The sequence below is a fragment of the Protomyctophum bolini genome (assembly GCF_963924005.1).
Source record: "Protomyctophum bolini genome assembly, chromosome: 6".
NCBI classification, from domain to species: Eukaryota; Metazoa; Chordata; class Actinopteri; order Myctophiformes; family Myctophidae; genus Protomyctophum; species Protomyctophum bolini.
This window is the reverse complement of record NC_137867.1, coordinates 39133141-39145748: the sequence shown is the minus strand read 5'-3', so window position 1 is coordinate 39145748 and position 12608 is coordinate 39133141. Positions and strand designations below refer to the sequence as shown.

The following is a 12608-nucleotide window of genomic DNA, read 5'->3' as shown; positions in this document are numbered from 1 at the left end:
ATGTCACAAAATTGCAAGGCACCAACATTGTCTTCGAAGTTGATAACCATTATGAAAAACATACAGAACCTATTTCAATCTATTTAATTCAGGCAAACATCCCATAGCAGGCCATGATCGAGTAATTTCTTCACAGCAGGATCCCCCGTTCACAGAACAGCACCCCTAAGCTCACTTCATGCCAAGGAATAACATATACATTTCTAAGTGCTCTTATAAGCCCTAGGCTATCGCTTGTTTTAGCTTTTAAAATGTGTTATTGGTAATTCTACACATGCAACAGAGAAGTTCTACAATTCACATGACCATTACTCAATCTGCTGAACTTATCCACCCGGCACTCACATCTCCAACACCTGTGTACAAGCTGCACTCTCTCAGAGTGCTCTCTTCTATCTCTCTTTTTTGTACATTGTTATGGGCTTTTTGCACTTCATGTTTCTGCCAGCGTTGACTTGAGACAGCTTTCATCTCCACCTGGCTGGCTACAGTACACCTCTCCAACAGCGGTCCACATACTGTACATGAGCTCTCCAGACATTTACGGGAAAAACCTGGTATGATCTACAATGTTTTCATGACTTGACCACGGCCTGGATTTTAGCATCACTGCTGAAGCCTAATTTATACATACTCGGTGTTGCTTGCATGCCGACAAGAACGTCAGATTATAGATCAGTTCTTGTCGGCAAGCAAAACTGTCGCGCAATGTACCGGTAGTATACATTGAGCTTAAAAGGTCCTTACAGCCCAGAAGCGACGCAAATAAACGATACAAAAATACATCTTCTGCTAATATCAATATAAAACTATGTGGATAATTTTATTTGCCATTATAAATACATCACTTTATCGCTGCCTAACATTCGTTCAGTGTGGCTGTACTCACTAAGACACAAACGGCAGGAAATAAACGCTCCTGGTGTCGTGTAGACCTTAAGACTAACCATGTGGCTGTTCTTTCCATTCCCCAATGTCCAGAGTCCAGACCATAGAAATACAACGTTTAGATAATAGCAACTCTGTCTGACTTTCGTGTGAAACGTAGAAGAGGTCGTAATCAATCCATCCAATCTGTCATGTATTTGTTTGATGTGAAGATGCATTCATTATCTGGTATCGTGGTGCCGGTGAACATATTAGTAGGGCGCTTATGGCCTATCTATACTTTTCCATCTATGGTTCAGACGTACTGAAAATGCCCTACAGATTACCGGTAACCAGGCTGTTTGACATCTGCATAACTAAGTACATTCCCTGTATGTCTGTTCCTTTTACCATTAGTATTCATGGGGCAGTCCACACACACTAAATGCTTGTGCACGTGCATGAAAAGCCACATGCACGTGCTCTTCTCTCTCTATCACGCACACAAAACAGTGTGACTCTTAAGCTTCGTAGAGAGGGGTAACCGTGCCATCTTTCCACTGGATGAGGATCTCTCCTCGTTGTAAAGGAGGGGAGGAGTGAGGAAGGCGCATGGCGTGCTTGGTCAGCGGGGCTCTTTCGTTGGGGATGGGAGACCCCGGCTGGCTCACCTCCTCCCTGGGAGTGTAGGATTTCAACACACACACCACCTTCTTCCTACTGGGGGGAGGGGACGGAGAGGGGGAGGGAGAGAGAATGTTTTAACCTGGCTATGCTACTTAATTTGTACTTGCTACTTATTATGAACTTATATGTACTGTATTGGCATAGCTTTGAGCTGCATGTCATATAAGATTGTTATAATTATTTGCAACCGTAGGTCGCATTTACTATGAAAACCGGCATCTCCTGTCAGTCACGCCTCCATATATGGTCACGCGGCGTCTCGTGACACGCCACCATATATGGCCATATATGGCACGCCTGGGCGTCTTACTGGTTATTATAAGACCCAGTGCTGGCTGTCAGATGAAGTTTAACTTTAATATCATCATCATCATATCATCATACTATAATTCACACAATGTCTGTGTGTCTGAAACACTGTCGTAGCTCCTCACTGCCTGCACCAATTGCTCTGACTTTTCACACAGGCATTAACAATAATATTACGAAGCCCTTTTTTCACTTTAACAAATTATTGATTATTAATGAACGTATTAGTGCATTCAAATTTACCCATCCACTTACATGGGAAAATGCGCAAACTCACATCAAGTATTTTTCTCTCAGAAACCGTCTGAGCTACAGTCACAACACTTGGAGGGGAGGTTCATAATAATTATTAAAATGAATGTAATAAATAATTACATCAGTCGGCCTCATGGTGACACTATAACAGCCCACTTTAACTCTTGCACCGTAGGTCGTAAAATTCCACTTTCCCTGGATTCCTTGGGTCATGCCGCATCTCCCCATATATTATATATATCTCTGCTTTTGTGCAGATCTCACAAAAAACGGTACACATGATCTCTGGACCTATCCGATTACAACACCACAGGCAGAATGTCCATGGTCCGTATCGTTCGGCTGTAATCGGCGTCCAAAGTTAGTGGGAGGGGCCTGTTTTACAAAAAAAGACACAAATCACCAACGGAATGTCCAATCCACCCCAAATTTCCTTCACATGTGGTTTAATCAACGCAGAGCCCAAAGCAATTCCTGACTACCGGAGTATATACCAAATTTCCCACCCGTCCACCTCGGCTGCCGGACTATGTAGGACGGTTGGATGTCTAATCAACGTATGCACCCCACGGGCAAGTGCCAGTCTCACACCAGACTGATAACACCTCAAAATACATAAATCAATAATAGGATCTTTTACATCGCTGTACCCCCACTGTACATCATTTGGTGTTCATATATTTGAACGGGTAAGGACCTAGTAATTAGAATTTCAAGCAGCATTTTCGGTCACTTCAGGAGCTGTCGGTATCTATCATCTATGATACTAATGTGCTTCCTAGATGACAGGGAAGCACCATAGGAGATAAAATATAGCACTCTTCATCTTCGGGTAAAGGCACTATATAACTTAAGTTCCATAGAAAAATTCCAGCACGCACTTGTCAACTCTAAAATGATTTATTAAAGAAGGTCAACGTTCGGTCACAAATACCTTGACAACTCAACCATAATGTAACAAAGTGACGGTCTTAAATACAGCCCATAATTAAATGATAGTCCATAGTTATATTATAATTTTCATACTATCATGCAATTGTGGGCTGTATTTAAAGCACCATCACTTCATGGTTGAGATGTCTTGGGAAATGTTTTTAATATTTTGTTTATAAATCACTGTCTGCAGAGGTCATTAGTTTGCGGCATGCAACAGATTTTCTTTTTTTTTCTCCAATGGAATTGGATCTTTGAGGGACTCTATTCTCTGTACCACAGAAGAGACAAAGTGGTGTGTTTTGCCTTCTATTTGACAGCATGCTACAGTAACATAGGTAACTGTAACGCTTTCCCCAAAACACACTCACACTCAACCCCTAATATTAGTTTTTCACCAACAGTTAACACACAAAAAGCTACAACTTCACACCTTATCTGCACTAGACTCTGATGTCAATTACACCAATGTCAATGTCCAAACACTACACACAATGTCCGGTTGTTGCATAGCAAATTCTCACGTAAAATCTCAAAGCATCAACCTACAACACACAAATATTCAAATCTCTAAACATTCGGATCATGGAGGAGGCTTGTGGCGACGTGAGTGAGGCCTGTCGGGCCCTCGATCTGGCTAGACAAGAACCGGAGGCATGATGCCTAAATCTTATTTTTTGTGAAGGGGGGTGGGGGTGTGGGTATGTGTGTTTAAGGGCCAAAATGGAAACAAGACCACAAGGACTTTTCTTTTTTGAACTATCCCTTTTGGACTGAGTGTTTGACTGTACTCTGTTGCTGTTTATACATTCTGTCTAATAAACAATTCAATCAATCAAAGGTGTGTGTTTGGGGGTTACAGTAATGGGGAGGAAAAAAATATATAGAAAAGCATATTTGTGTGCTGTTTGACTATGAAAAAGTAGGCCTTTGTACAAAAGGAGAAATGGCTCATTCTCCAGAGTCATTGTCATTCATATGGTGTGTTCCATTTCTACGGTTGTGTTTTAATGCTTGTTGGTGTGCAGCAAAGGCTTAGTTGTGTGTACTCAATGTGTGTGTGTGTCATTCGAAAATATGTTCCATTTTGGGAACAGTTCAGAGATTTGATGGCGATAAAGAGTCATCATGCAAAAGGAGTGTCAGGGTTTAGCATTTTGTGTGTGAAGTTTTCAGTTGTGTGTGCAGTTTTGAGAAAGCCGTTATTGTTTTGAAAAACGTGTGTTAATCGTGAAAAAACTGTAAGATAGGAAGTAGTAGTATCATGCAAAACACACGGAGGCGCGCCATCTAAATTGGACTTTAACCACGAGACGCACCGCGGAGTGAGACCAGGCGAGCGAGTTGTCGTGCTGAATGTTGCGAAGTCCACTTCAACCGACTCATCGCCGTTTGAGTTACGTCCCAATAGGGACCCCGGCCACCCCCCTAGTCTCGGTACCCCAGAGACTGTTCTGCTGTCCAGAAATACCTGGTGGGCACGACCATTCCGGATTTGTGGGTCTGACCGCTCCGAGGTTGCCAGATTTGATCCGGGGTGGGCGTGTTTTGGGGCGAGCATTCTTGCATTCCTACTAGAATTTTCGTGCGCCTGATGGCACGCTCACGTCTAGGAGCAAAAAAATATAAATGAATAAATAACATTGGTGACATTACACGAAGAACTGTGACCCATAGAATTAGGTAATGGCAGTCTGCCTTCCCCGCATGCACCTGTAACCCAACATGCATTTCATAGCCAATAGCCAATCGGAAATACACTGCATGACGCGCAAGTCTCGTGATCAGGCATAGCCAATCGCCAGAAAGAATTTGTGGCGCGATGCTATAGGGGGTTATATTGGCGTCAATATAAGTAAATGAAAAGAAAATGCACGCACATTGAAGGTGGTGAAAGAAGCCTACATTGGTGCCAGAGCACAGAGCAATGGGCATGGAGGCATGCACACGATAGAGAGAACAAGATTTGTGTTCTTCAAGATTTTTTTTAAATAGCTGATGGATGCGTTGTGACTGTGAGCATGTAGGTCTAAGAGTGTAGGCACATAGTAGCGTCGCCGCGAAGATGCAAGATGTAGCTTAGAGCAGGTGTCACTTCCTGGTTTTTAGACAGCTGGTGGATGGAAAATTAAGCTTGCGCGTGGCTGCAACTTGCGCGCAAACTTTATTTTCCATCCACCAGCTGTCTTAAAAACCAGGAAGTGAAGCCTGGAGGACGCATTTTTCTTTTTTTGCGGCTTAGGTGTGCTGAAAGCCTGGGTATCGAGGCTACTCACGCCTTACCGATGCATATAGAGTTAAAGTGGCTCAGTCTCATCTCCCTCTATCAGCCACTACATCACTGTGCTGTAAGACAGTCCCTCAGGCTGTGATCAGCCACTACATCACTGTGCTGTAAGACAGTCCCTCAGGCTGTTTTGGTTTTGTTACACTGTTGTTTATGTAGATGTTCATCAGGACAGAAGCACGTCTTTGTCTTTGGAGGGGGAGCGGGGGGGGGGGGGGGGGGGGGGGGGTGGGTTGCCTGATTTATACTGAAAACAGAAGATCTAGTGAGCTTGTAGATGGACTATTATGTTTAGGGTAAAAATGGCATTTATAAAGTGTGGTGTGTGTGTGTGTGTGTGTGTGTGTGTGTGTGTGTGTGTGTGTGTGTGTGTGTGTGTGTGTGTGTGTGTGTGTGTGTGTGTGTGTGTGTGTGTGTGTGTGTGTGTGTGTGTGTGTGTTCTCACCTGTTAGCATAAACATTGACGATAAGTATCACGGTCCCCAGCACTAGAGCCAAGGAGCTTAGTACCAGCATGGTTATCTTCCAGCCCATTCCTGTGTGTGTGAACGTTCAACACATTTTCTTTCACATCAGGATATTGTAATGATCGTTATACTCAGGAATAACCCCCACCTATCTCACAGACTCCCACACCATCTTAATGTATCAGTTCAGAGTTTGCATACCTGGACTTATCGATTAAAAATTTCTGCTTAATCTTTGAAAGGAAAAAAAATAATCATTTCTCTCACATCACCTATGCCAGTGCACCAGTGAACGTTTCAGAAACACTCCCATTTAATTTGCAAATGTGTTTCCACTGGCTATGCTGTATATGTGCGTGCACACACACACACACACACACACACACACACACACACACACACACACACACACTAAAACATTCCTTCTCTGTTCCTTAATGTTTAGCTCCCCCTAGTGGTGATGGAGCTGTACATACATGTATGCACTGTGCTGTGTCTTCACCCCCCATCTCTCTCCCATTATCAATAAAGGAAAAAAAAAATATCTTAAGAAAAATCAGTTCCTACTAATTACCTAACCCCTAACCTTTTTGACCAAATAATTTGTTACATCTTGAATGCAGCGCGACTGCACGACAACTAAAACTCACCGTAGTCCATGGTGAAGAACACCATAGTGGGATCATCTGAAGATGTTGTATTGTGGTTTAAAGGAGACCACTCTGTGACAGAGTCCATAACACCTTCAACTGGACGTGAAATAAAAACACAGACATTTCAATGAATACAAGAAAGCTCGAGCCAAAAACATGCTCACCCCAGGTCAAATCCGGCGACCTCGGAACGGACTCGGTATTCCTAAACTTAACCTCAGTAAAACTATATGCCTGAACCTAACCTTATTCCTAAACTTAACCTCAGTAAAGCTATGCTGCCTAACCTAAACCTATTTCTAACCTTAACCTCAGTAAAAAAAATACAAGAATGCAAGAACCACTGGGGGTGAGTGATCCGCAAAAAAGGGGGCAAGTGTGTTTTGGGGCAGGCATTCGGTTACTAGGGGTGTAACCATACATTTTAATAGCAATACGGTACGTATCACGATACATGGTTTACAATACGATACATGGACAATATTGGTTCATTATGGCGATCCGATACGATTCAATGATTTTAAATCGATACAGTAATTATTTAAAGTACATTGACATTATTTTAAACAAAGTAATTAAACCACTTTCTTTTTCTTCTAAAAATTGCTAAATACTACGCACAAAAATGTAGTATTGATACAATCGATTATTTGCATAGCAAAACGATTCAATACTGATTATTTGCATTGCGATTGTATACGATACAATGTTGCTGTTTTCATTTTGATATACTTCGATGTTTGAAATTTAAATCGAAAAAAATGTAATCGAAATTATAATCATAAATTATACTTGATGGGCTGCAGGTGCGCGTGCAGGCATGGACAACCAGGCTCTCCTGCCGTTATCATGAGCGCACCTCCCGTTCTTATGACAGCGACTGGAGGTGTGGTTTTGAGGACAACCGTTTTGAATTGCTATTATTGTTCACACACAACAGAAACCAATGGATTATATATTTCAAGGGGCGAGAGATCACTATAAAAATCCCAATCATTCTTCCTCCACACTAGGATAAAAACAGCATCTGAAAGTTTGATGGGGCATTTTTTACACGCAGAGTACAGTTAGAACTTTTCCATTGCATCTTATGAGAGGTGGTGTTCTTCTGCTGCCGTTATGCGCACGCATGCTGTTGCTTATCAGTGTGACGTCGTCTGATAAGGCGTCTATAAGGCCTCCCCAAATAGGGAATCTGACGGTTACCTACAAATTTAGGAGAATCTCGGTTACAGTATATGTTATTATTATATCAATATTTATTATGTTTTGATGCATCAGAATATACTTTTCAATTCATGTGGTTAATTATCATCAGATAAAGAACTCAGTGGCTGGAATAGTATAGGGTTAGTCAATAAACATGTTTTAATGGAGGGAGACGGAGACCAGAGCGAAAAAGAGAGAGGGATATCTTATCAATTTTAGTATAAATAATACATAAACCATTTCACAAATCAGTTGAGAGATGGTTTCATGTATCATGCTGAGTCATGCTACCCCCCCCCCCCCCTCCCCCTCCAGATGAGGGCAGTGGGTTTATATTGATTGGTATGAAAAGCTCTTAACTAAATGAGATCCAGCCCACCCTCAGCCTGAGAGCGTGCATCATTCTAACCCAATCTGCAGCCCCGATGGGAAACACAATCGTCTATATGCGACTAGCATCACAAAATGGAGCCAATGAAAATAAACATTAAGTCGTATAGGAAATAGAGGAAGTGGGTGTAGAATTAGCCGGAGTTGGCACTGAGAATACATGCAAAACTAGATGGGAGCTAAAGTCACTTTAGTTTTAAAATGCTCAAATTTTATTCACAGCAGTAGGGCTGTCACAAATCATGAAATGGTATGATTTCTGTCGTGAACAAAACATGAAACAACAGTGTTTAATATTGCGTGTTCCAAGAATAAACGAATGATCCGGGCGGTTTGACTCATGGATATGAAGTATCGACTGATGGGGAGGAAACACTAACACCACCGCCGTGACCAGAACTTTATGTTTTTGTCAGAAACAGACCAACAAATATGAGTGACTTACAATCGTAACCGATACAGAGCCACCTCCCTGACAATAGCGCTGGGACAATTTGACCAAATGTTATTCTCCATATAGAAACGACTTCCGTGACCGTCCTAGGGGATGAACGAGTGACGTCAGGACTTTATATGCTCTATATTGGAGCATTTTAGTTAGTTGTGAGCCCCCTCTTTTGAGTGTTGGACTACATGTCATAGAAATGAAAGATCTGTGATTTCAATATTCACATGAAATAGCAGATGTACAAGCTGTGTGTAGATCAACTATTTCCCCCCTCTACAACCAAGTTGATTTGGTTTAGATGGGGGTGTAGGGGGCTAGTAGGCTACTATAGAGCAGTGGTTCTCAACCTTTTCAGGCCGTGAGCCAAAATAATCATAATATGTCAACTGGGGACCCCCTACCCTGACAAACAATTGGAGTTGTAGGAGTTGACTCGGTTCCACAGATAAATATTCTGAAAATAGCAAGCTTGTAAATTTTGCCTCTTTCTGATGTTTGACCAGTTTTTATAGTATAGTTGATTAGGCAATTAACTTGTGATGCAGAAATGGCCTTTATTTCTCTTTTCTTACTTTTTTGTGTGTGGCAGTTTAAATTGTCACTTTGCTGTAATCTGGGGACACCCCAAAATCATGCGATGTGGCCCACAGTGGAGAACCACTGCTATAGAGCGTCGCAGTCCCGCCCCCTCGAGAGACCCGGAAAATAAATCGCCGTTCATTTTCCAGAAAATAAAGGCAGGAGACAACACTATTTGTTTTGTTTTTCTTCTTATAAATGATTTGATCGGCCCAAAACATTGTGTTCATTGTCATGATTTGTAACGATCCGAGTTGGCTTTGTCTGCGGCGTAACCGTCTTTAAATAAATACTTTAAGAAAGGCCTATGAGGAAAATGAACGGCGATTTCTTGGGGGCAGGACTGTGACGCTCTATAGAGTATAGACCCCTGGGGGAAGCAGTCAACTAAGATAAGACTTTTATGTGAGAAAAGGAATATCAATATCATTGGACCTTGGCTGTCTTACTTACTTGGTTGAGGCTGTTGATGGGAGTTGGACATGGACATGGCACTAGGTACAGAGGCAGGGTTCAGTGCTGGGTCCATGCGGCCATGAGGGTGATGGCTGTCTCTTTCACTGCACACAGTCTGGTTGTCCAGTGTCCTCCACCGACTGCCCTGCTTTTTAGGGGCAGAGTGTGGGCTTATTTAGTTAATCATACTGTAGTGGTGAAACGGTTGCCCAACTAGTGCGGACGGTTAAGTACTGGTAGGGGGGGTACGCACACTTATCCGACATACTATAGGACCGACATGCGGAAAACGATCGGATCAAGGTTGGCGAACATGCGTTAACCCATTTTGACCTGAGATCGGATTCTAAAAATGTTTAGTTTTCTGAAAAAGCTATGTTTCTATGTCAGTCGTTCTTCGATTTAAAAAAAATAGCAGACCTACAATCTCGTAGCGCGCCACTCGGTGGTGCGCTATGAGCTTGTAGATCTGCTATTTTTCAATAGCTAAAGCATAACATAATGCTAACACCAAAAGGGGTTCCCGCCCAAAGGTTGGCGACCGGATTAAGGTTGGCGAACATGCGCTGCTCCGTGCTTGTGGTTATGGTTAGGGTTTGAGGTAGGTTGTCGTTGTCGGACCAACAGTATGTCGAAACTAAAGCCTGTACCCCTGGTAGGTATGGTGCTCCAAGAGGATAGACTCCCGCGTTCTCGGCTGATACCGACAATATGCCTCATGTGCGACCTATTTACTCTACTTTCTTAATCAAAACTAGTAGATTTAATAATTTTGTAATTATTATTATTCATTGTATATTATTATTATATCTTTAATACAGTAGAAAAAAAATGCATGCCCAATTTCATCCAGTTAGGAGAGAGAAGCTTCAATTGCGTTAAAATTCCAATTTTGTCTGCTCATTTTGTCGTTTCCTCACTTCCAAATTCACTGGGTGAAGTGGTTTGACAATAAACAAACAAAAGGGCTTTCTATGATGTGCCTTTGTTCCCTCCGGTAGCGGTCGACTCCAGTTTCCCTGCAGACCTCCAATCTAGGTGAACAGGTCTGTGTGCAGTTAACTAGCTGCTAGAGTTAATGGAAAAAACAATATATATATATATATAATTATATATATCGTATTAGCGATTGTGTGTTTTTTTTGCGGCTTTCACCTTTATTTTCTATAGAGGGACAGACAGTAGGCTGACAGGAAATGTGGGAGAGAGATGGGGGGAAGACATGCAGTAAAGGCTGTTGGGATCGGGAGTCGAACCCGCGGCACACTGCCAGTCTTGGGCTACCGGCCAAGGTGCCTGTACTGCTGAGCCACGGCCCAGGCCAGTGATTATACTTTTAATAACTTTTTGATTAATTCAGAAGCATACCGACATGCACAAAATAGGGATTGAGTATTACGCGATTAACTTATTACATTGTTCTGGAGTCCCTGTCACAAAATATTTTTTTGAGAAGAGAGTCCATGCTGGCAACATTTTTGGGGGTCCTTGCTTGACATGAGAAAAGTTTGAGAACAACTGGATTAAATCAATTCAGTTTTAACTGTTGCACGTATACCCCTACACTGGACTGGAGTTGTGAAAACTTGACTATTATAACTCCTCCTTACTGGCCTACCGGCATGTGCACTTAAGCCCCTCCAACTGATCCAAAATGCTGCAGCTCGCTTGGTCTTCAACCAGCCAAAATTCTCACACGTCTCCCCCCTTCTCCGCTCCCTCAACTGGCTCCTGGTCGCTGCCCGCACAGAATACAAAACACTGATGCTGGCATTCAAAGCAACCAAAGGCATGGCTCCCCCATACAGTATCTCACAAGTATGATCGTATTCATAAATCATACCTGCTTATGGTCCTTGGAGAGGAACACCAAGGTGGATTGTGGGGTGGCACTGAGGTGCAGCCCCTTGCCCAACAGGCTGAGAAGACCCTTTTTGTTGCAGGTCCATGCTTGGCTCGTCTCCCTCACCATATATACCTCTCCTTCTTCTCCGGGAGGAGGAGGAATCTCTTCAGCTTCGCCACAGGCCTGCAGGCTGACGCCCTCGTACTCTGCCCGCGGTGCCGTCAGACAGTCCCCTGTGTGCAGGTTACTGATGGCGTGCTGCTGCCCGTTGTGGCTCCTCCTCCCCCCTGCAGCCCCGGGGGTGACCCATCGCCACTCCTGTAAGGGGGACCCCTGGCTGCATTCGTCCAGTGCCACCCTGCCTCCGCTGTGGACCTTCAGACATTTGCCCAGCAGCTTGTTTCTGATCAGGAAGCCAGATGCCTCTGTGAGGAATGCAATGGAAAACGGTAACTGCAGAGTGAGTGGGAAGCTTATAAATGAATAAAGAAAGAAAAGAAAGTAGGCCTATAACGGCCTGCACAGTCAGTCACACACCCACACGCGCACACACACGCACGCACACTTATTACGCACACATATTACAGCAAGCTGATGCATGGCGCCACTGTTATAAAAGATGGTTAATTTCTTATTTTATTTTTTAATGTCACATGATCCAATAAGTTTATATAGACAAATGCGCTGTGATCTCGATGTTGAACGTATATATACACCAGCTAAATCGATCGACAAGTTCTCAAATTCTCATCTTTCGGAAATCTCGGAATGCACCTGCAAAAGAAAAAAGAAAAACGAACAAAGTTTGATCCTTAATTGATTCCTTGCAGAAATGATTGCAATTTCAAAACTATATCTGCATTATTTAAAAAAAACGCTACAAAAAGTTGTGTAAGCAGATCATGAAATCGGCAAGGTTCCCATGGAGTGCAACGATGGTGCCATGCAGTGCGGTTTTATGCAGTTGCTACAGCGACGTCGCAAGGAAAATGGAACTCCGTGTAACTTTAACAACTTTAGGCTACAACAAGTTGGAATCAAACTCTACCATAGTTATAAAAAGAGTGTTACCAACTTACCATCAGCGACAGCCATAATGCAGAGACCCAGCAGCAGTCTTTTCCACATGACGATGATGATAATACAGATGATGACATGCAGACAGTTTGTTGTCTCTCTCTAATCCAGCAAACAGTTACACTTGAGTCTACAGTTCAAGTTT

The 12608-nt window shown here is 42.9% G+C and overlaps 1 protein-coding gene across 3 annotated transcripts; it reads right to left on the bottom strand.

The window, feature by feature from the left end:
- Positions 1-798: 798 nt before the first annotated feature.
- LOC308317752 (uncharacterized protein) lies at positions 799-12597 on the bottom strand. 3 transcript variants are annotated; one of them, XM_080767032.1, is made up of 6 exons: positions 12466-12597; positions 11384-11811; positions 9538-9688; positions 6456-6554; positions 5784-5874; positions 799-1587 (listed from the first exon to the last, which is right to left on the bottom strand). In XM_080767032.1, the coding sequence occupies exons 1-6, from the start codon at positions 12512-12514 to the stop codon at positions 1389-1391; spliced, it is 1017 nt and encodes a 338-aa protein (XP_080623158.1). In that variant the 5' UTR covers positions 12515-12597; the 3' UTR covers positions 799-1388. The 3 variants fall into 3 exon arrangements, with proteins under 3 accessions (XP_080623158.1, XP_080623159.1, XP_080623160.1); XM_080767033.1 differs by having other exon boundaries at positions 799-1584; XM_080767034.1 differs by having other exon boundaries at positions 9538-9685.
- Between the last annotated feature and the right edge of the window lie 11 nt (positions 12598-12608).

What these genes read in the sequence shown, in the direction of transcription:
- LOC308317752 (XM_080767032.1), bottom strand. Translation starts at nt 12,514, where the DNA reads ATGTGGAAAAGACTGCTGCTGGGTCTCTGCATTATGGCTGTCGCTGAT. An exon ending in CATTATGGCTGTCGCTGATG is followed by an intron (nt 11,812 to 12,465) that starts GTAAGTTGGTAA and finishes CATTCCTCACAG; the next exon opens with AGGCATCTGGCTTCCTGATC. An exon ending in GTTCTTCACCATGGACTACG is followed by an intron (nt 5,875 to 6,455) that starts GTGAGTTTTAGT and finishes TCACACACACAG; the next exon opens with GAATGGGCTGGAAGATAACC.